At 48.4% G+C, this 22,455-nt stretch overlaps 8 protein-coding genes across 8 annotated transcripts; 3 read left to right on the forward strand and 5 right to left on the reverse strand.

The window, feature by feature from the left end:
• Positions 1 to 249: 249 nt before the first annotated feature.
• Positions 250 to 3,819, forward strand: BDV38DRAFT_293046 (E1-E2 ATPase-domain-containing protein; the record flags this gene model as incomplete). Its single annotated transcript, XM_032062154.1, has 3 exons — positions 250 to 1,281; positions 1,315 to 3,763; positions 3,797 to 3,819. 3 exons carry the CDS (start codon positions 250 to 252, stop codon positions 3,817 to 3,819), a joined length of 3,504 nt encoding a protein of 1,167 aa, XP_031913350.1.
• A 1,068-nt stretch (positions 3,820 to 4,887) lies between these two features.
• BDV38DRAFT_293047 (PIG-L family deacetylase) lies at positions 4,888 to 5,715 on the reverse strand (the record flags this gene model as incomplete). The annotated part of the gene is made up of 1 exon (XM_032062155.1): positions 4,888 to 5,715. The coding sequence occupies one exon, from the start codon at positions 5,713 to 5,715 to the stop codon at positions 4,888 to 4,890; it is 828 nt and encodes a 275-aa protein (XP_031913351.1).
• Positions 5,716 to 6,707: 992 nt separating this feature from the next.
• BDV38DRAFT_293048 (uncharacterized protein) lies at positions 6,708 to 7,815 on the reverse strand (the record flags this gene model as incomplete). The annotated part of the gene is made up of 3 exons (XM_032062156.1): positions 6,708 to 7,026; positions 7,106 to 7,493; positions 7,546 to 7,815. The coding sequence occupies 3 exons, from the start codon at positions 7,813 to 7,815 to the stop codon at positions 6,725 to 6,727; spliced, it is 960 nt and encodes a 319-aa protein (XP_031913352.1). The 3' UTR covers positions 6,708 to 6,724.
• Positions 7,816 to 8,290: 475 nt separating this feature from the next.
• On the reverse strand, positions 8,291 to 9,400 carry BDV38DRAFT_271407 (uncharacterized protein; the record flags this gene model as incomplete). The annotated part of the gene is made up of 1 exon (XM_032057311.1): positions 8,291 to 9,400. One exon carries the CDS (start codon positions 9,398 to 9,400, stop codon positions 8,291 to 8,293), a length of 1,110 nt encoding a protein of 369 aa, XP_031913353.1.
• A 2,364-nt stretch (positions 9,401 to 11,764) lies between these two features.
• On the forward strand, positions 11,765 to 14,013 carry BDV38DRAFT_247024 (cation:proton antiporter). Its single transcript, XM_032054619.1, has 7 exons — positions 11,765 to 12,186; positions 12,251 to 12,457; positions 12,514 to 12,639; positions 12,696 to 12,746; positions 12,803 to 12,923; positions 12,983 to 13,514; positions 13,563 to 14,013. The coding sequence occupies exons 1-7, from the start codon at positions 12,147 to 12,149 to the stop codon at positions 13,962 to 13,964; spliced, it is 1,479 nt and encodes a 492-aa protein (XP_031913354.1). The 5' UTR covers positions 11,765 to 12,146; the 3' UTR covers positions 13,965 to 14,013.
• A 935-nt stretch (positions 14,014 to 14,948) lies between these two features.
• On the reverse strand, positions 14,949 to 16,174 carry BDV38DRAFT_271409 (Sialidase; the record flags this gene model as incomplete). Its single annotated transcript, XM_032057312.1, has 2 exons — positions 14,949 to 15,570; positions 15,651 to 16,174. The coding sequence occupies 2 exons, from the start codon at positions 16,172 to 16,174 to the stop codon at positions 14,949 to 14,951; spliced, it is 1,146 nt and encodes a 381-aa protein (XP_031913355.1).
• Positions 16,175 to 17,471: 1,297 nt separating this feature from the next.
• On the forward strand, positions 17,472 to 20,327 carry BDV38DRAFT_283131 (glycoside hydrolase superfamily; the record flags this gene model as incomplete). Its single annotated transcript, XM_032059973.1, has 3 exons — positions 17,472 to 17,746; positions 17,817 to 17,930; positions 17,990 to 20,327. The coding sequence occupies 3 exons, from the start codon at positions 17,472 to 17,474 to the stop codon at positions 20,325 to 20,327; spliced, it is 2,727 nt and encodes a 908-aa protein (XP_031913356.1).
• Positions 20,328 to 20,695: 368 nt separating this feature from the next.
• Positions 20,696 to 22,316, reverse strand: BDV38DRAFT_283132 (putative xylosidase/arabinosidase; the record flags this gene model as incomplete). The annotated part of the gene is made up of 2 exons (XM_032059974.1): positions 20,696 to 22,086; positions 22,160 to 22,316. 2 exons carry the CDS (start codon positions 22,314 to 22,316, stop codon positions 20,696 to 20,698), a joined length of 1,548 nt encoding a protein of 515 aa, XP_031913357.1.
• Between the last annotated feature and the right edge of the window lie 139 nt (positions 22,317 to 22,455).

Consider the following 22,455-nt stretch of genomic DNA (forward strand, 5'->3'; position numbering starts at 1 on the left):
GAATGAGGACCAACCATAATTCTGACCTCCTACCCTTGAACCAAACTTCCGTTGCAGATCCAGAATGATGCGCGAATACTGCGCTAGAGTGTTGAAATTTGTCGTACCAACTAGAACCTGTCCTGGATTTGCAATCAGTTCCTCGGCTGACTCCGAAACCCCTGGAAATCCAGGTATATAATGTAACAGCCTACGCCCTCTACTCTACCAGATTGTATTCATTGCTCGCAACACATCGACTCATTCAAAATGGTCACAGATAATCAAGGCTCGCCGCCTCAATCAAGGCTCACCACTATCTTAGTGAACAACCTGCATTGCCCTTCGTGCGTGACCAATGTCGAAGACACTTTATCAGCTCTCACTCCCTCGCCCTTTTCCATCTCGACCTCCATCGTGTCCCATGCAATCAGAGTCACGCACCCCATTACCCTCAGCAGCTCCCGGATCGTATCCGCACTCGAAGATGTTGCCTTTGAAATTGACAGTGTCATCGCCAACGACTCAGACGGAGGCGACCTTGAAGCTCAGCAACACCAACCCCGTCACGCCAGCTCTGGAAAGCATGATGTTCTTTCTCAATCGAAAGTACATATCCAGAAGTGCGATGAATGTGCCACGCAACTCGCCGCATTATCATCCAGTGCTAGTGACAATGAACGGGCCATGAAGGAGATCACTGCAGCGGCCGCGTCCGTCAGCTCTGCGGATAACAGCCTCACATCCGTTGTGGATGACCGGCTCACAGGCAGCCGAACACGCATTACGCTATCCATCAGTGGAATGTCCTGCAGCTCATGTGTGGGAAAGATTACGGGTGCTTTGCAAAACCGACCGTGGATCTTATCGGCCGATGTCAATCTCCTCACTAGTAGTGCTGTCATAATGCTCATGGATAACTCACATGTGGACGAAGTGCTTGAGATTATCAGAAGCTCGGGATACACCGTGGAACTGATCGACACGGAGGAGCTGCAACCTCAGAAACCATCCAAGCCGTCTGGAATGGCAGATGCCTGGCGAGCTTCCTATGTCATCGGAGGCATGACCTGCAGCTCCTGCGTTGGCAAAGTGACTGACACTCTGAATCACCATGATTGGATTACCAAAGTGGACGTGAACCTGGTCTCAGGCAGTGCGACTGTGGAATTCCAAGGAAAAACACACCTCGAGGAGATTGCAGAAATCATCAAGGGTCTGGGTTATACGGCCACTCTTAGTGACCTGGAGAGCAGGGCACCGGCGGAGCAACGTAGCGCAAAACGATCGCTGATGATCCAGGTGGATGGAATTCACTGTGCACATTGTCCTCAGCGCATTCTGGATGCTCTTGAGGTATATTCAGCCCGGTTGGATGTGACAGAACCGCCTAGCAAAGCTCAGCACAGGCTCACAGTAAATTATCTTCCCGACGCACCCAATTTTACCATCCGGCATATCATCCGGACCATCGCCGATGTGGACAAGTCTTTCACTGTTTCCATTTACCATCCGCCCAGTCTGGAGGAACGTTCGCAGGCAATGCATCGTAGACATCAGTGGCAAATTGCACGTCGCCTAGCCCTGTCCGTACTGGCAGCCATACCAACATTCATCATCGGGATCGTTTACATGTCCCTAGTCTCAAAGGACAACCCCGGTCGCATGTACCTCGAGGAGCCCATGTGGGCTGGTCAGGTATCACGCATTGAATGGGCACTTTTCATCATGGCAACTCCCGTCTACTTCTTCGCTGCTGACCTGTTCCACCGCCGTATGATCACCGAGCTCAAAGCCTTATGGAGACCAGGGAGCAAGACCCCAATCCTGCGGCGTTTCTATCGTTTTGGAAGTATGGATATGCTCATGTCACTGGGAACGTCGATTGCCTATTTCTCGTCCATCGCGATACTGGCAATCGATGCCACACAGCCGAGGGACGGCCATAAAGCGTCCAGAGACGGAACATTTTTCGACTCGGTGGTGTTCCTGACGATGTTTCTAATGATCGGCCGGTTGCTAGAGGCTTATAGCAAAGCTAAGGCTGGAGATGCCGTGGGTCTCCTTGGCAAGTTGCGCCCCAAGGAGGCTCTCCTCGTGGAGCGGGATGGAGAGGAATCCACGAACACTCGCGCGATTCTGGCCGATCAGTTGGAATTTGGGGACGTGGTACGTGTGGCGAATGGTGCTTCCCCCCCGTATGACGGGACTGTGGTGGAAGGAGAATCTCAGTTCGACGAATCCAGTTTGACCGGAGAATCTCGACCGGTCACCAAATCGATCGGAGATGATGTATTTTCGGGCACTATTAATCAGGCGGGCCCAGTTTCGGTGCGTATCACTGGACTTTCTGGGGATTCAATGTTGGATCAGATTATTGGCGCCGTTCGTGAAGGACAAATTCGCCGGGCACCCATCGAGCGTACAGCTGACCTGATCACTGGAGTCTTTGTGCCAATCATTACGCTGATTGCTATTTTGGACTGGATTGTATGGCTGGCTCTTGGCCTCTCGGGCAGATTGCCTGACTCATGGATGAATGGGAATCCCGGAGGGTGGGAGTTCTGGTCATTGCAGTTCGCTATATCAGTGTTCGTTGTCGCTTGCCCCTGTGGAATTGGGCTTGCTGCACCAACGGCGTTGTTTGTTGGTGGCGGACTCGCCGCCCAAAATGGTATTTTGGTCAAGGGAGGTGGTGAAGCGTTCCAGGAAGCTAGCCAACTTGATTGTATCGTCTTTGATAAAACGGGTACCATAACCGAGGGAGGTGAACCGGCCATCACTGATCATGAGGTAGCCAACACTGAAGATGTCGACAATATCTGGGGTGCAGTTTTAGACCTCGAACAGAACAGTAGTCACCCAATCGCTAAGGCGATGGTGTCTTTTGCCAACTCCCAACAGCCACCGGCCCTCAAAGCTACTACTGTGGACGAGATTCCAGGAAAGGGCATGAAAGGCTCTTTCTTTCCTCAGGGCCAAAATGGACCTGTGCTTGAGGTCATTATAGGCAATGAAGCTCTGATGAAAGATTATAAGGTTGTGATATCCTCGAGCAATGATGAAACGTTGACCACCTGGAAGCGCCAGGCAAAGTCGGTCGTTCTAGTCGGCACCAGAATCCGTCCAACACCAGGACCCACAGTGCACGTTCCTTGGAAGCTCTCGTTGATGTTGGCTGTAGCTGACCCCGTTCGACCCGAGGCTAAGGACACCCTCCAAGCCCTGCGCAATCGGGGCATAGCGGTCTGGATGCTTTCCGGAGACAACCCGACGACTGCTCACGCAGTGGGAGAGATGGTGGGGATCTCGGCGGACAACATTATCGCCGGTGTCTTGCCCGAGCAAAAGGCCGAGAAGGTACAGTACCTGCAGAAAACTCTTCAGAAGCCTCCTCGATCGAGTTGGTTCAAGTGGAGCAAGGAGCCCCAGTCCAGCCGAGCGATGGTCGCCATGGTTGGTGATGGAATTAATGACTCACCTGCTTTGACCGTAGCTGATGTGGGTATCGCCATCGGGTCTGGGTCGGATATCGCCATCTCGTCCGCCGAATTTGTCCTGGTCTCCTCCGGTCTTACATCCCTTCTTACCCTGATCGACCTCAGCCGCCTCGTGTTTCGACGGATCAAGTTCAACTTTGGCTGGGCTTTGGTGTATAACTGTGTTGCCGTTCCAGTCGCCGCTGGTGTGTTCTATCCTATTGTCAGCAATGGTACTCATGTGCGGTTGGATCCCATCTGGGCTAGTCTTGCAATGGCGTTGAGCAGTGTTAGTGTTGTTTGCAGTAGTCTTCTCATGAGGACACGACTCCCATTAGTTGGCTTCAGAGCTAAGAAATAGTCTCCCTGCAAGGTGAACTTCCTTCGTGTACCGAGGATTATAAATGTCAGGTATTGTTCAATGGTTTCCTAGTTTACATGATCTACTTATCGCCCTATTCAAAGTCATCTCTCGTTGTGTGTTATCTTACGCCTAATTCTACATATTCTGTTATTCATTGTCTACCATAATATGTCTTCTTATAGAAGAATGTTGCACCTGCTGTTATTTACTCTCCAGGAGATTTAAACAATGTATCTAGCCTTCGGACATTGCGTTCATAATATTAAGGTCCATTCTGTCCTCGTTTAGAAACATCTTAGCCCCTTATCTGTAAACGTAAACTTTCATTCTTTCGGCTGAGCACGTAGCTGAGCATATTTGAGCATGAAAAGCGTGCCGAATCCGATGGCGCAGTCATCCTAGAGCGGAGATACCGTACAGCTCGTCCTCTAAGCCGATATTCTGATTAGCCGTCGAGGGCTAGCTACTTTTATATAACCTAGGATCCTGGACTGGCGGCAGCATAGTCATCGATCTTTACCCATTTCGCAAGCCATTGCGGACAACGCGCATTAATTCATTTTTCTACATATTAAACCTGTTTCTGCCGGCAGAATAGTCTACTATACTGAATCTACTTAAATTACTTTCTTGGTCTTCTTGATCTGCTTAGTCCACTTCGTCTGCGTGGTCTGCGTTTTGACAAGTCACACTCCTTGTTCAGTCGGAAGTTGACTTGGACCTAAGGAGCTACTTTTCACTGGAAATGGGAACCATGAGGATGAAGCGTTGAAACTGTATATCTAATGGAATCATTCATGTAGCTTTGAAGAGCCTTGTTGACGAGAAAGAATATATAGAAGTTATTCTTGATTATATTTTAACTGTGGGCAGAGCATTGAGTCTGCTGGTTTTTGTGTCATTAAATCCGCTACATACAATGTTGTGCTGCTGCAATCATAAGGGTCCACCATGGACGAAGAAAAGAAAAGTGTGTCCGCGATACGTCAAAAGGGAGCTTGGTGGCTCTCAGCTCGAATTTCCGTGTCGAATTTCCGTCTCGCATTTCCGTCGTTAGATCTCAAATCATACCTGATACTGTCGCTCCAGCCAAGAAAGCTCCGGTCTGCCAGCGCAAGCAGCATCGCTATTGCAAGTACCGGAATCATAGCCGGCATAGAAATAAAAGATGGTTTTCTTATCCGCAATTTGGTCGGCATTGAGGTTAGCGGGCAGGGAGGAGACTGGATAACCCATGTATCCGAAGAAGGCCGCATCATTATCGGCAGCCTGCGATGCGTGATCGGCAAAGAACCCAGTAGTGTGGTGATCGCTATGGTCGCCGTCACCGAGATCGTTGACATAGTCCAGAGTGTTGATACGGTCGGGACTGAAATTCTCAATAATATCAGAAAGGACGTCCAGAAGTTGCTGCCTTGTATACGTAGTGCCAGAGGCATCGACGGTGCCGATCTGGTCGATGGTTCCCTCCCAGAGCTTTTGAAGACTAACACTACCGGTGGACGCAAAACCGGAGCCGTCTCCGTTGCCGTCGGGAATGTGCATGAAAGCGAGTTCGATCTGTGGTTTGGCTGCGAGTTCGTATACTGGGATGTCGAATCCCTCGATGCCTGCGTCGCCTTCGTTCCATTCATTGGCAACACCTGCGATCAGTGCATAAGTCGCTAGGGATCCGGCTTGACGGCTGGTCCAGTAGTCTTCGCCCTGGCCTGCGTCGCCCGCCGTGAGGAAGACGGTGCGGACGGCACGACCTGACCGTACGTCGTTGAGAACGTCTGGAGACATAAAAAGTAGATCATCATCTTGATGTGCGACGATGTTGAGGGTTTGTGCAACCGTCAAGGCCGCAGGCCCGAGGATAGCTAAACAGCTGAGGAGGCTGTAGGGTTTCATCTTGAGGGTATAGACAATTGTTCGGCCTGTTATGAGTGAAACAAAACAATAGTGAGACAGGATATGGATATGAAGGCTAATTTATGCTCGGTATTTCCAAGTCACAATGTAAACAAAATTGCATTGTTGCCATGTTGCCATGTTTTGTGGCTTTAGCTATGCTGCATTCCAGTGGCACCTCGTCCCTGTCGTCCACATTCTGGTCAAGACATTCATTCAAACATCATTTCGCCGATATGGTGCAAATCAGATAACCTTTCTTGTACTCCCTGGTGTTTGACAAATGTTAACCCTATTACAATCGATACAGCAATCCTATAAATACGAGCCGAGTGTTTGCAAAGCGTGTTCCACCACTACTTATCTTCATCATCCACCACAGATAACCCCTACACAAGGTCCAGTCCATTTAATTTATCCGAACCATTTGCTCCCTCTTGCCTTGTTTTCATTTATATTCTTGATTGAAGACACAACTATTCCTAACTATACTCAGTGAGATCCTCCGTGTTCATGTGATGTGGATGTCGGCAAGTAGTCCCTGGCGCATCCCTTGCTTCACACACCCCGGTTCCCAGTTTCAATTGGCATTATGGAATGTTGGCCAACGTCTCCACCACATGTAGAGCTAGCCAAGCGACAGCGAGGGGCTAGGAATTTGCTATCCTATCTTCGGAAGTGGTTGTGCTCTCTGCAGGCTCGTATCTTGGCGCATTGCATCGGGATCGCCGAAATCAACTCCGTTTGGGTCCGTCCTTGAAGTGTAAGGTTTTGTCAGCCACCTCGTATATCCCTTGAATCTAGCAAGCAAGAAATACAGAGATATGTCATGTGGATGCAGAGTCCGATGAATTTATTCGTTCTAAATCTTCTCCCATCGACACCTACATAGCACAATAGCACCTTGCAGTAGATTGCTACCATACAAAGTGGGGATGTCCACCTTTCAAGTTAACCTTTATGGTATATGTTAATCTTCCACCAATCCATCGGTCTGGCCTGCTCAGCTTTATTCTAAAAGAGATGACTTGGACTTCATATCAATAAGTTTCAAGAGTACCTCATCTCTCTCCTTCTGTAAAGTATCAAGATCAGTTGCCTGCATCATAGGCTCAACCGTTCTACTTAAATCCTTAATATCTTCAGCCGTCATTTCGAACGTATGCTTATGCATGTCATCATGCCACGACTTAGCAGCGGGACCAAGATGCTCCAAGAAATGCTGAAAGTTCCCGCCTCCTGCCATAGCATTCAGGGCGAAAGGTCCATTCAGCGCCCACCGTAGACCCAGTGAAGACGTCACAGTCGCATCTTTTACAGATTCGTTAGCGATATAGTTATACCAACTAGACTCATTCGAATAACGCTGGGAGGAAATATAGGATCTTACCTAAATCTGCGGCAGAGATAACCCCTCTGCTCACCAAACTATATGCTTCCATCAAAAGAGCAGCTTGGAGCCTGTTGGCTATGAATCCGGGGATCTCCTTTTGGATAAGAACTGGCATCTTGCCGAGGCTTTTGTAGAATTCCATAGCGCGAGGGACCACAGTCACCCGATCTGTCTCTGTATGTGGCACGACCTCCACCAAAGGAATTAAATGTGGTGGGTTGAAAGGGTGCCCGACCAGAACCCGCTCAGGGTGGTGACGGCACACCGACACATATTCAGAGGATGGGATTCCGGACGACGAAGATGCGATTACTACCTCAGGCCGTGCTCTTTCGTCTAGGTAGGCGAATAGGCTGCGTTTGAATGCTAGCCGTTCGGGGCCGTTCTTGATTATGGTGAGTGGAGAGATAGGCAGTCTTTGTGAACGGCGGCCGTACCTCTTGTATGAAATCAATTTCGCCGAAGTAATTATCCAGTGCATCCACAAATGTGTAATTGTTTATAGAAGCCCCTTCGCTGAGGCCTATTTGAGTGAGTGTCGGCCATTGTGCTTTCAAATATGTCTCGAGGTTTTGCTCTGCGTCCGGAGCAGGATCCGTCACCAGGACTTTAAGCCCTCGGGCCAGGAATAAAGCCGTCCAACTGGCTCCTATAACGCCCGTGCCTATTATAGCAACGGTTTTGATATCCTTCTTTGTTATCGACATCTGGGAAGTAAGTTATAATTAAGTATCAGGTACGATGATGAGTGATGGCAATGTGATTGTGTAAGTTGAGGTGTTACTAGGTGTATCATGCTAGGGAAGTAGTAACTTTATATATCTCGCAAGCCGAAGCTTGAAACTCGGCAACCCGATTCCGAAAAGCACATTACCTTAAGATTTCAATTTCCTAGCGTAAAATTATTTAATACACGGAAAAGTCCTCGAACAAATTGAGGCATATACAAGGTCCACTGAGCAGTACCGCGCGTCCGAGGAATATGGCCGGCATACCGAGGATTTGCTTTATGAGTCCCGCGGGATTTGACCCAGTGATTACCATTTTAAGTTAGCGGCATCCGCGGATGAGATGCCGAATTGCGGATACTCGCACAACGCCCAATATATTCAAGCCGCATATCCAACACAGATGTTGCCGAATTCGATTCCTGAAACTGTACGTATATTGAGGGCAGAAACCTTAGATCAGAGTGATGCCAGTGTAGAAACCATCACCACGATGTATAACTTCCTTTCCACCCCCATTCATACTGACTCGATACAGACTACCGCCTAAGTCAGTGACATAGACTTGCTGGTTGATTGAATCCACTTTCAATCCAATAGCTTCATGAAACTGCCGTGCCAAAATCTGCAGCCGAGGACTTTTTCCACCAACATATGCCTTACTCAGTGTATTACCAGACGGATGCGCGCCACGATCGGTCCAGTAAAGCGTCTGCGTCTCAGACACAAAGTCCAGGTCAATAGGCTCGGGAAGTCCCCGGAACAATGTCTCAATATCTGACCGATCAAGAGCATTTTCACCAAAAGGCATATCGATATTCGCACGGAAGATTCTTCCTTTATTTCCTCTGTTGGGCCCTTTCTGTGTCCAATAGAATTTCCCGTCCTTGACATCAACGGCTATACCCACGCACCACCGCGTTTGGTCTTCTTTATCGCTGGTTTTGCAATCTCCGCGGAGGACCAGAATCTCGTGGTTCCGGCCGTCGAAATCACAGCGGTGGACACTCATACCCTCACGATCGCAAAAGTAAAGCATCCGATTCTGATCGTCAACAGTGAGTTGCTTGGGCGTGTACGCAGAACCCTCGGGAATGATGGTTTTCATATCGCTCCCATCGAGATTTGCAGACATCACCGACCCATCTTGAACAGATGTATCGAGTCCCATATTAGTCCAAAACATGCGACTGGCGGACCGCGATATTGCAAGACCATCAGGAGCCGTAAGACCAGTTACGACTGCAGTGATGCTCCTGCCACCATCCCTGCTGCGGAGAATCCGTCCATTCTGCCCAAAGAAGCTCCCGTTAGTAATCCTCGAACTCTGAGCTAATTCCAGGAAGTAGATTTCTTGGGGCTCGTTTTGCTCCTTTGTCCCGGACAGAGGTAATCCTCCCTTGCTTGTCTTGGTCTCTGGCTTCCCTTGTTCGAAGTAATTGTTGCGAGGCCAATTAGCGGTCGGGGTTGGGTCAGGGTCTAGCTTGTCCATGTAATCGCCATAAGGTGCTATATTCTCAAGGGTATGAACATGTCGAGATGACTGAAACTGGGTGGTGGACATGTTGTTTGATGACCTTTTCCTATTTATAGGATCAGAGAAGGCTTGGGGATGTCTTTGGAAGAGGGTAATCTGGTAATTGGGTCCTTTTTGACATTTTAAAAGCGACCTGTCGATATATGTATCTTGTCCGCGAAAGATACTTTTCCCGAAACTGTCGGGGTTTGACATCATATCGCTATGCTAGGATAAACTTCACCAAAACCGGGTGGAGTTCGCGATACGCACCGGGCCTGGATAAATCTAAAACTATACTCAATGTTGTTATTGGCGACCTGGCTCTTCTGGAGGGCTGGATTTTGGGACAATGTCCGGTACATTTCAAGCTATGGTCTTATCGTGTGCCATCTATCAGGTATGTACAAGGCTCCAAATAGGTGTTTTACTTGTTGCGCGGAAAGCCCTTGCTCATTAATGACTAATTAATTAGACTTTTCTTTGGAAAGCATTTAGGATCCCAGAGTAATAATGTGTCTACTACAGTCTTACATCAGTGGGCGAGTGGTTATAACGCTCGTCTCTATCTAATGTCTACATATGAGTACGAAGCATCTATTACACAAAGAAGGCTGCATCGTTAACTTCGAAAAAAGTACATGGTACTTCAGAGGTCATAAATACCGATCTCTTCTAAGGCTGCGCGTCATACAACAACCTTTATTCTGGCAGAACCCATGAACAACGCATTTAACTTGCTCGCATTGCAAACAATCACAATGACAACACAACAAGAGCCGAAAAGCTGCAAAACGAGCAAATATCCGATAAAGTCAAAATGAAGCTCTGCTCAAGGTACCAAATATTCAACCCATGGCCCCATAAATGTCACCACACATAGCAAATTAACGTCAGTAAAACGCCACGACGCCCTTGAGTTTTCATATCGGTGTTCAGTGGATGCGTTCACGAAGAGGTAAAGTAAATGAAAAATAAGGAGTCACCCATGCATGATGAGGACATGACTGATTAACCCCAATCCATTCAATTTAAAATACCTGAAACCATAATAGTATACCTATGCTACTGAAAAACAATTTTTCAAGGAACAGGACGGCGCAAGAGCTCAAGGCTATCTAGGACTTTTTGGTTTAGTCTTCGTGGAAATAACAAAAGAACGCCATGGTCATTTAGTTTGACGAGTGTTATAATTAAAGCGACAATTAGGATGAGGAGAATAATACCTATAACGATTTTTCAGTGTCTGATAAGCCAACGTCGACCCTTTTGCAATTGCTCCCGATAGCCAGGCGATTCATCTGGTGGTTGCGCCATGGCAGAAAGCGATGTCATCTATTTAGCAGAGATGTTTTCCACGGTTAATTATGGTAGACTGTTGCGCTTTGCACACTAGCATCTAGGTTCCGATAGAATGTGAGACAGTGACTATCAGCATCCTACATGGTAGATAGCCCGACATTTATATCCTGCTGTGTCTCGGGAGATTGCTATTAGGCTTCAAAGCGGTGCATGTCAGGAAGGGAAATTCCGGCTAAGCCACAATTAATATGCGACTCTGACTGGACTGAAAATGAAAGAGTATTCATGTAAAGACCAGGATAATATAATTCGTCTGAGACCATTGTGGGGATTCAACAAAGCATTGGAGAATCTCCAGGTCAGTTGGATGGGAGTAACTTCCATTGTTCTTGGATCACTCCGACTCGATGTTTTGTATCAGCTATGGCTTAATGAGAATGCGTTCTCTGTCAAAGAAAATATGATGCAACCAATATATATCGCTGGTTTCAAAACACTTCCTCCTGGACTTGATTATGGTAGGTCGAGCGCGCACTATAGTCCAATGTGATATTAAGCTCTACCGGGGTGGACACTATGCATTTTCCTACTTTCTAAGGGCTGTATTACTGGAGTGATTGTATCGTGAGCCCTCTGTTTTCTCTTTTAACTCACTAGCGTTTGCATTCATCGGCCTATATCCTAAATCTCAGGACATAGAAATCCATACTGCAGAGTCTCCACTTCAAGACACAATGGGGTTGCGAGAAATATGACTAGTATCCTTTCTGCCACATGTTTCTTGGATAGTTAGGTGTTTGACCAGCTTGCAGATGTTCCGGTGTGCTCGACGGTTGCAGTGATACTAGCAGCGCAAGCGAAAACATCAGCCTTATCACGATACTACTCCGGACGGAGCAGTAGTGGAGACTCGGACCTCCTGATTGGCGGAAAAGTGGACCATAGACTTTTTGGGGCGGACATGCCGAATCACTTCTCTCCACCATGAGAGACATGAGTACACCTACATAGAAAGAAAGTACAAAAAGTAAGAGTGTTCTACCAGAGAACACAGTTTAGTATCATCGACACAACCAGGTATTGTAGTTCTCGACTCCCTTAGGGAAATGAAGCACGACAAGCATCGCAGCCACCTGAGCTTATGAATTAGCTTGGGTAAAGTCTGGCTCTACTCCACAGTAATTCTAGGGCCGGCCTTATGGCATACCACCACGACGCCCCCACAGAATCGAGGGCGTATCAGATGGGTTCAGACCGTCACATTTATTCTTTCCATGTTTTCACGAAAACCCAAGACTTAAGGCTCTTGGCCTTGCTCCACCCATCATTATATTCGCCTTCTTGACTAACATTCAAGAGAAATCTTAGCTAATGCCAATACTGTAGCTGGGAACCTCTGTGCTTGAGAAATCCAGTATTTGATGGCCATGTCGCCTCTCTAGCTGAAGGTCCTTCGTGCTTCCATGCGCCGACCTAATCTTCTCATCATCGCATGATGGCAGGTGGTTTCCTCCCGTACCACGAGCCTGGTAGTAAGTATCAACTGTTGGAAATTCATCCCGAGCCTACATACGATCGCAAAGCTTACTCGATCAGTTGTTGAAATCCTGATTATCATCTCATTCTTTTTCTTCCTCTCCTTAGCGGAATGGGTCTCCGCCAAAGTTCTCCGCGCCGGAATTATTGGGCAGATTGCAGTTGGCATCATCTATGGTGTACCGCTGGCAAATATTCTTGAATTCAACTGGCAACAGACTTTCCTGGTGCTGGGATATGTTGGCTTGATCCTGATTATTTTTGAAGGTCGGTTACTTGAAAGTTTTGCGGCGTGTGTCGGTGTTGACGTCAATCATCTCCAGGTGGTCTTGGCGCCCGGCTCGATCTTCTGAAGGAGAATTTGGTGGTGAGCACTATTGGCGCCGCCACGGGGGTTTGTTTTCCCATCGGACTTTCCTATCTTTTGTTATACCTGGGATATGGATATGGTATTTTCTAGCTTTCTCTCTCTCTCTCTCTCACCAGTTGATCTAACGTCAATCAGGCGCGGTCGAGACGTTCATCATCGGGGCGGCACTTTCCGCTACCTCTTTGGGTAATAATCCGCAGCCAAACCCTAACTTGTTTGAGAGATCTAACACCACTGGTTAGGTACCACATTCGCGGTAATCTCATCCGCCTCGAAAACAGTGGATTTAGCTCAAACTCGCGTGGGCTCAGTTCTTGTGAGCGCAGCTGTCATTGATGATGTGGTTGGTCTCGTGCTTTCGAGGTCAGTAACCCGAATCTCGACACTCCGCACATACTTAGTACTTACCTTGAAATCAACAGCATCATCTCCGACCTAGGGAAACTCTCCAACAGCGACGCCAACCTCGGCTGGATCATCGGTCGTCCAATCGTAGCCTCCGTTGGAATGGCCATCGTCACACCTGTCGTAACGAAATTTCTCTTTGCGCCGATATTCCGAAAATACATCGAGTACCACTTTGCCCGCTACGACCACATCTCCAACATCATATTAATGACACTCGTCTTATGCGCATTTATCTCCATCGCGGCTTACACGGGAACATCGGTCCTCTTTGGCGCATTCCTCGCCGGAACATTTCTCTCCTACCTACCGAGCAAGCGTCCCGATGGCCCATTTGTGGTTATGAGTCGTGAAGAAGGCGAGCAGAATGAGGATAAAAGTCCGACCTTTGTTCATACGTTCGAGGTCTATCTCCTGGGTGTGCAGGCGTATCTGATGGAGCCTCTTTTCTTTGCGAGTATTGGATTCGCTATTCCGTTCGTGCAGCTGTGGACGGGGAAGCGTATTTGGCGGGGTATATTATACACGCTTCTGATGGTTGTTGCAAAGGTAAATCTATTGGACATCTTGATGAGGTAGCAGTGCTAACTGGTATAGTTTGTCGTGGGGATATGGATCCCAATCTGGAAATACCTGCCAGGGACCAAATCAAAAGACAGCAAAGCATCTAACGAGTCTCCTTCTGCTCCGAATGTACCAGCGGAGGCTCCCAAAGACAACGCAACGATGCTATCGGCCCTGTTACTTGGTTCTGCCATGGTTGCGCGTGGCGAGATTGGTCTTTTGATTATTGAAATCGGTTACAACTCCACGGAATACGTGAGCGAGGAAGGATTCATCACTGGTGTTTGGGCAATCTTGTTGAACACGATTATCGGTCCGGTTACGGTGGGTCTGTTGGTCAAATTTTATGGGAAGCGAATTGGGGAGGGTGAATGGGGATTGCAGAAGGACTCGGGTCCATCGCATGAGAAGCAGAATGCGCAAGGTACTGTATGACATCTGTTGTATGACACGAGTTCCCCACCACGGTGAGGTTAAGCCCTAATTAGGTAGGGTATTGCGTATTAATCAGTTACTTTATCTATCTAGACTTAGTATAGAAATGTGGAAAGCTTCATATTGTAGTGGGATGACCTTTACGTTTCCCCCTGCCTGTCACATCATGCATCATCCCTAAGGTGCACATATAAGGAACGGTCAGTCACCATAGGTTAGTTTAATCGGATAAGTTCTCCATTCTTTCATGGAGTGTACCAGCCGGTAATATAGACAACACATTAAAGAGCAACATATGAATAGAGATCAGAGTCGTAGAGCGAAGTCAATATGCGGATGAAGCTAAGCTTTCGACGAAGAACGTGGCCTCCGACACCATTTGTATGATATCCACAGACGAAATAAAGGTATATAGCGAAGTCTGAAGCGTTAAAGGAAGAGAAAGTATACTTCTAAGGCGGAAGCGCAAAAGTCATTAGCATAGCCACAGGAGCGACGCTTCAACCGACCTCACTTTTACCGCTGTCCGCCTCCATATCATGAACATGAGTATCAATTATCAAACAATATCCTCGTGCCCGTTCCCACCTTGCGTTTCTTCGTTCGCGAACATCCAGAGTAATACTTTATTCAAGTTTGATCGATCATGTAACTGAAATCAGTAGTACTAGTTCTGTTAGTTCCTGTCTTTCTGCATCAAGTTCTCCACAGAGCTCGCGACCGACGACTCCTGGTTTGGATGTCATTCATCCAGGAACCCTTAACAAGGTCTTGTGCATAGATGTCAGTGTGCATCAAATATTCGCCTTCTACGCTATGGCACTGGAATATACTAGATGATTAGACCATTCCCCAGATTTGCCTCTCATTTTCCCGACAAGCCATCTCTTCTTTCAATAAAGATAGATTACAAATCTGTGTCGTTCTCGGACTGCTGCCCCAGCTATCTTGGCCAGCTTGATTCTGCTGACCTGCAAAGCTTGTCTACTTCCCAGCCGGCTTCTTCAAGGTGCCCGTTACGCTTACAACGCTGAGCCAAAGAGGCAGATTCTCCGTTGCATCAAACACACCTGCACCCAGTAGCATCAAGTGATCCGGATACTTGCCAAAAACGTGTAAGCTCCGGCTGTACGCCGGCGCTTGAGGTGTGTCATGCATTTCCCACTGATCAGGCTGGCCACCGGCTTGATTGGTGAAAACACCGCTGTGATCCGCATCGCTAACGATGATGGTCCCATTATCACCGCCGGCGGAGGACCAGACCACATAAGGAGATGCGTTTGGCTGAACTCCATCAACCATGATGGGAACACCATAGGCAAAGCGGAAATCAAATGGACTCTCGGACATTCGATAGTAGACCGGATAGCCTGCCCCAGACCAGCTCCCCCCTCCTGGGAACTCGTGCACCAGAATCCACTGCTTCAGAGGGGGAATGTAGGAAATGGCGGTCATTCCAGGTCGAGCGGTATAGTTGAGATAGGCCACATCGTCTACCACAGGTCCCCAGGATTTCAAGTCCGTTGATTCCTGGTGAGCAAGCTTCTGTCCATGCAGTGGGTCCCGCTGATCGGAGTAGAACACGCCGATGGTGTGGTTGAAAAATCTAGAATTTAACCGTTCAGCGTGTGTAAAAAAAAAAAAAAAAAAAAGAAAAGGGGAAAACATGGGCAGAGTGCAACTCACTGGATGAATGGCTCCCAGATGCATGGATTTCCATTTGTAGTATTCGGCCCACTACCTCTTGCCACATTGCTGACGAACTCCCATGTATGACCTTTGTCTTTACTGGCATAAATATCGATGTTCGTGCTCTGGTTTCCCCAGCTGTTTCCACTGGCCAGAATCGTGCCGGCTGGGAAGTCGCCAACCGGAAATGGCAGCTCTGCCAGCGCGGGCTGAGCGGACATTCCCAGTCCATTTATCTGGTCAGTCAGGTTGGAGACCCAGGACCAGGTGGCACCACCGTCTGCACTTCGAAATATGGGGAAGTATGGAGTTTTATCGCCCCCATACGAGGCTGTTGCGAGGAGACTTCCATCGGACAGTTCAACCTGTCGGGGATAGAGAATCGTGTGGTGGGAGTCAGGCTGGTAGATGACATTCTCTGCAAAAGTGGACCACGGCCGTGGTGGTGGGTTCAGGGGAGGCTTGACCGATTCGACACAACCGAGGCCAGCCAGACCGAGTAGCAAAAGCTTGGTGAGCATCTTTCCGAATTGGGTATATCAATGAGAAAGCTACTAGAGAGCTGCCGCTATCTCATTTGGGCTCTTTCCTCCTCAAGTTCAGCCATCTCACCCAAATCTTGGACGTAGTACTTATATTGTTGCTGGTCTACGTGCGGGGACCCCAGGTTCTCTTGCTGGTCGAACCTGGAAGATATCCGTTTGTACAGGGTTGAACATGGTTGACGCCCTAATACTTCAGTAGCACGGACCTTTAGCCGTCAATTCTGAGCCAAGTATTGTAACCTGGAAATTCAGGCTAAAGGCGAACATGCGTAACTCATGATCGCAATGCAATGGATGATCTTTCCATCTAGGTCTGTTTCTATTAGCCTATTGAATTGATTGGCTTTTCCTGATTCAGTAATCTCTATAGTTTAGGCTAGGGTACAAGCTGGGGTACAGAGTCGGCCGCACACAGCTTACTGCTGCTTATCTGTACAGATCACTTCCTGGCCAGCGCTTTATTTCCCAATTTAGCACTAGATTGAGAAAGTCTTGGGACGATCTTCTTTAAATATTCGTAGAACCTCCAACTACTGTGAAAATACCCGGAGAAGCAGCGGCTCCTAAGGGTCTCTGGCAACTGCCGCCGGGGTGGTCAGATTCGGTGGGAGAAGCTTTTCCACCTCCCGATAGTCTACTTCGGCAAATAGTCATGGCAATTACCGTCTATCATTCATATGATGCTAGGCGCTCTTTTTAATCTCTCTTGCCTCTGAGCCGTGGGTACTTTGATCGGGATGCACTCATCCCTTAGCGATGTTGTTTTCTAGTTCCGGTTGAATGGCATGCTACAAGGTTGTTAGCAAGTTCTGCAAAACAATGATAATCGAGAAGTTCCCATCAGGCTTTCAACACTCAGTCTTTGAAGATCGGAATCTGCACGGGTGTTTTATGCGCTGGTATCGGGGTTGTCTCAATATAGTCCCGGGACTGTAACCATAATATGCGGGAAAGATGACCGATAGCCCGTTCTGAGTAAGATTTTCCCTACCCCTCGATCCAGAGTGGAGATCTCCCAAGGCGAGCCATGTAGAAACACCCAAGCCTCTAGTCGGAGTATATTCGGCCAAGTATAAGATCCGTAATTTAGCCTAGGGATCAATGACAAAATTCTACGGGTAGGGATGCCTACATGTAGTAAAACCTATTTAAGTATTCAGCAATCACTTAGGCTTGTTTACCATATAGCGAGGTATTAGCCTATTGGTTTTTCCTAGGTACGGCCCACCGGCTTCCAGTGTTTTTCGGTGCAGAAGATTGGAAGGGTTTCATCATGGCGCCATCTCAGCCCCTTTGGGCTGGTGCAACAGTACTACTGTCTCTCATAGCAGTACACATCGGCGTCCATGCATCACCTGTCTGCAATATTGACAATTCAGCACCAAAGGCAGCCTACCATGCATCAAAAAGCTACGTTGGATGTTACTTAGATCCCAAAGTGGCAATTTTGACGGCAGCGAAACTTAACACCATTGGTATGACCCCCCAGTACTGTGCCAACTGGTGCGGTCAACGGGGCTTTGCATATGGAGGCATCGAGTTTGGAACGTAAGAGAACTGCCCTTTAACCGATGCGCGGTCCTATGATAATACAATTCCCCAAGCTGATTCTAAATAGGCAATGCTTCTGTGGGAGTACGCCAGATATCAGCACCGCGACCAAGACAGATGACAGCAGCTGCAACTCGAGATGCGCAACTGAACCATCCAGATCATGTGGAGGAAGCTATGTGTAAGTCTAATGCAAGATTTACAACAAAAAAGGCGCTAACATTCTGGAACTTTATTTAGCATGTCTTTGTATGAGATCTCGAATCCGCAAGACGACGTAACGCACACTAGGTTCGTGCCAGCGTGCCAAACACAGCCCCTCTGCAGTCACCCTGTCTGTGATACTTCTTTAAGCATTGCGGACAGAGTCAATTCACTTGTAAAATCCCTGACCCTGGAGGAAAAGATTCTCAATCTTGTGGATGCTTCAGCCGGATCTACCCGCCTCGGCTTGCCTTCCTATGCGTGGTGGAATGAGGCAACGCATGGTGTTGGCTCAGCACCCGGTGTGCAATTCACCTCCAAACCAGCCAATTTCAGCTATGCCACAAGCTTCCCGGCACCCATCCTGACGGCGGCTTCCTTTGATAACGCTTTGATTCGGAAAATAGCTGAAGTAATCGGCAAAGAAGGGAGAGCGTTTGCCAATAACGGGTATTCGGAATTCGATTTCTGGGCCCCGAATATCAATGGTTTCACAGATCCTCGATGGGGAAGAGGGCAAGAAACCCCTGGCGAGGATACTTTCGTTGCGCAGAACTATATTCGCAATTTCATTCCAGAGCTTCAGGGTGATGACCCGAAGAACAAGCAAGTCATTGCAACGTGCAAGCATTACGCAGTCTACCACTTGGAGACAGGCAGATATGGAAACAATTACAACCCCACGCAGCAGGATCTGAGTGATTACTTTTTGGCTCCGTTCAAGACCTGTGTACGTGATACGGATGTGGGAAGCATCATGTGTTCGTACAATTCAGTTTCCGGCATTCCAGCCTGTGCGAATGAATACCTTCTTGATACGGTGCTCAGAAAGCACTGGGATTTCAATGCAGACTACCACTACGTAGTGTCTGACTGCAACGCAGTCACGGACATTTGGCAATACCACAACTTTACCGACACCGAAGAAGCGGCAGCCTCCGTTGCTCTCAATGCCGGGGTTGATCTGGAATGTGGTTCCTCATACCTGAAGCTCAACGAATCTCTCGCAGCAAATCAGACTTCAGTCAAAGCCATGGACCAGTCATTGGCAAGACTCTATTCGGCACTGTTTACGGTGGGCTTCTTCGATGGCGGAAAGTACGATCATCTCGATTTCTCGGACGTTTCTACCCCTGCAGCACAGGCTCTCGCGTATGAGGCGGCAGTCGAAGGTATGACGCTTCTCAAAAATGACGACCTTCTTCCTTTGGACTCTCCGCATAAATACAAAAGTGTCGCCGTGATTGGACCATTCGCAAACGCCACGACTCAGATGCAAGGTGACTACTCTGGCAATGCGCCGTACTTGATTAGCCCATTGGAAGCATTTGAGAGCGACCACCGGTGGAACGTGAATTATGCTTTGGGTACAGCAATCAATGATCAGAATACTACTGGATTCGAGGCGTCTCTAGCAGCGGCAAAGAAGTCTGATTTGATTATTTATCTTGGTGGCATCGACAACTCCCTCGAGTCCGAAACGCTTGATCGGACATCGCTCACCTGGCCAGGGAACCAGCTCGATCTCATCGAAGGCTTGTCCAAACTATCGAAGCCAATGGTAGTTGTCCAATTCGGTGGTGGCCAGGTCGATGACAGCGCCCTCCTCAAGAACAAATATATCCAAGCTCTGCTTTGGGCGGGATATCCTAGTCAAAGCGGAGGCACCGCTCTTCTTGATGTACTTGTGGGCAAAAGGTCACCTGCTGGCAGATTACCGGTCACGCAGTATCCCGCCAGTTATGCCGACCAAGTCAATATCTTCGACATCAACATTCGCCCCAACTCGACAGACTCATATCCTGGACGAACATACAAATGGTACACCGGAAAGCCGGTGATCCCATTCGGCTACGGGCTTCACTACACAAAATTCAAATTTGATTGGGAAGAGACTTTGAGCCGGGAATACAATATTCAGGAACTTGTTGCCTCATGCCAAAGAAGTTCTGGCGGCCCAATCAAAGACAACACACCCTTTACCACTGTCAAGGTGCGAGTCAAAAATGTCGGCCATAAAACTTCCGACTATGTTAGCTTGCTGTTCCTTTCTAGCAACAATGCCGGCCCGGCTCCACGCCCTAATAAGTCCCTGGTGTCTTACATGCGTCTCCACAACATTGCCCGCGGAAGCAGTCAAGTGGCAGACTTGCCTCTCACTCTCGGCTCACTGGCACGAGCTGATGAGAACGGAAATCTCTGCATTTTCCCAGGGCGTTACAAAATTGCATTGGACAATTCCGAGAGCTTGACCTTCGAGTTCACATTGAAGGGTAGCCCAGCGGTGATCGAGACGCTCCCCACCCCTGATGCACAGTATAACTTTACCGTGCCCGTTCATATTCAGCCGGCGTCCATTGAAGCCCATAGTTAGGTTTTGTGAGTTGTGTTGTTCTGGCATCGGGAATTAATGCCCGAAGTGTTAAACATCCAACTGATAAAGATGCCATGCTTATCTGTTCAGAAGCCCGGTGCCTTATGGCGCTACTACACAATGCAATCTGTCAAGAAACTTGCCCGTAGATGGAACGTCACCGGCTGGATATAGTAGATATAGATATAAAATGTTTCAATTCAGATTCAGGGTCCATTACCTCTCCAGTGCATCGGGCAGACCAGTCTACCTAGAGACTACGTTCCTGCTAAAGCTAAGATATGCTTGGGCCATCCTGAATAGACTAATTAGCCCATCGTGGCGCAGAGGTGCGAGAAAGAAATTATCAATTCTATCGAATTTATCATTTATTCGACACTTAGGCCCTCAAACTGAACTTGTACGCCCTCCATCTGCCCAACAGCGTAGACGCCAATAATCGGGCCGGTGAAATCGGGATCAGTCATATCCTGGGTATCAACCGTTCCCAGGCATGTCCAGTCATTTCCAACGTGGGGTTGGAATGAATAAAGCAGGGTGTACTGTTTCTCTGTATACTCTATCCGGAAAAGTAGTGAGCCAGGTACATCCCCAAGGGTGTGTTTCTCGGTTCGAACAATCTTCTTAGCAGCATTGACCAGTTCGAGAACCACTGTCTGCTGAGCAGCATCGTAGTAGATCCTGGAGAAGCGGTGCTCTTCCTTGTAACAGGCGAGCCCAGCTTGGATCTTAGCAGAGCTCCAGGAGCCTTCTATTCCCTCAAGGACCACAGAGCTCGTACCGGCTAATTTCCGTTGTCGCTTGCCAATGAAAGTCGGACTGTCTGCTGGGTGAGACAAATCGACCGATGACGCGGCCAACGTCAGGGATGAATGGTTATTCTCGAGCCGATAATTGCTCATGATCGCATCTCGAATGTAGAGGTAGCCCAGCCCACTTTCTGCCGTGAGATGCGAGCTCGAACGGGTTACTGAAAGGCCGTGAGGATTCAATTTCACTTGATCAATGACGGGCCATTCGCCATCCCAGTCCACCCGGGTCAAGAAGGTCTCGCGCCCCATAGGGCATCTCCATTCATCCTCTAAGCGGGCCCCGAGGCAGACTCCCCACCATTGGGCCTTTTCATCCTGGAACAGCTCACAGTGGCCAGTATACTGAACATACTCTTGAGTGCCACGCGCTGTGAGGATGGGGTTGTTTGGACACGAATCATATGGGCCAAATACATTCTGAGAGCGTGCCATCGTCACCATATGCCCGCCATGGGTGCCGCCCTCCGCGATGAGCAAATAATACCAGCCCTTATGCTTATACAAGTGCGGTCCCTCGGGGTAAATGTCACCAGTGCCGCGCCAGATGATTTTCTCCTCGGAGAGTTTTGCACCAGTCTTTACGTCGATTTGGAAGAGGTTGATCGTGGTGCCTGGCCCTATTCCACCGGACCCTTGCAGGTAAACTCTCCCATCATCATCGAACAAAAGACTGGGGTCGATTCCCTCAAACTCAGAGTAAACCGGGTTGCTCCATGTGCCTGACCAGATATCATTGGTGGAAACTATGAAATTCTCCGTCGCATCTCTAGTCTTCCCCTCCGCACGGATGACATTCGTACAGACGATGTAGAATGTGCCCTGGTGATGACGGATCGTGGGGGCGTATAGGCCTCCACTCCCGACCAGAAACTTCCCATCATCCACCGGGTAGAGATTTGCCTGCGACCTTGCGAGGCTGAGCTGGGACTGTCGATGGATTGCATTTCCTGTGCGCTCACACGTTAGCGACAACTTGAACTGTTTTCTTCCACCTACTAAACGACTAGTTAGTAGACTTACCGATCTGCTTCCATGAAACCAGATCTTGAGATGCGTAGATAGGTAGACCGGGGAAGGCGTGGAAACTGGAGTTGACAAGATAAAACCAGTCGCCCACCAAGACCACGGATGGATCGGGCGCGAAGCCTGGGATGATGGGGTTAACTGTATCCGACATGGCTGGCCCATGCAAGGAATAGATCAAAGGCTAGAGGAAATAATCTAGAGTCTATCTCTTCACGTAGCCGGGGGTAGAACGTTTAAATATGCCACTTCAGATAGTCCGCTTGGTATGCAACTGGCGGGTACTTGCTAGC

This window comes from Aspergillus pseudotamarii (genome assembly GCF_009193445.1).
Source record: "Aspergillus pseudotamarii strain CBS 117625 unplaced genomic scaffold BDV38scaffold_28, whole genome shotgun sequence".
Classification (NCBI taxonomy): domain Eukaryota; kingdom Fungi; phylum Ascomycota; class Eurotiomycetes; order Eurotiales; family Aspergillaceae; genus Aspergillus; species Aspergillus pseudotamarii.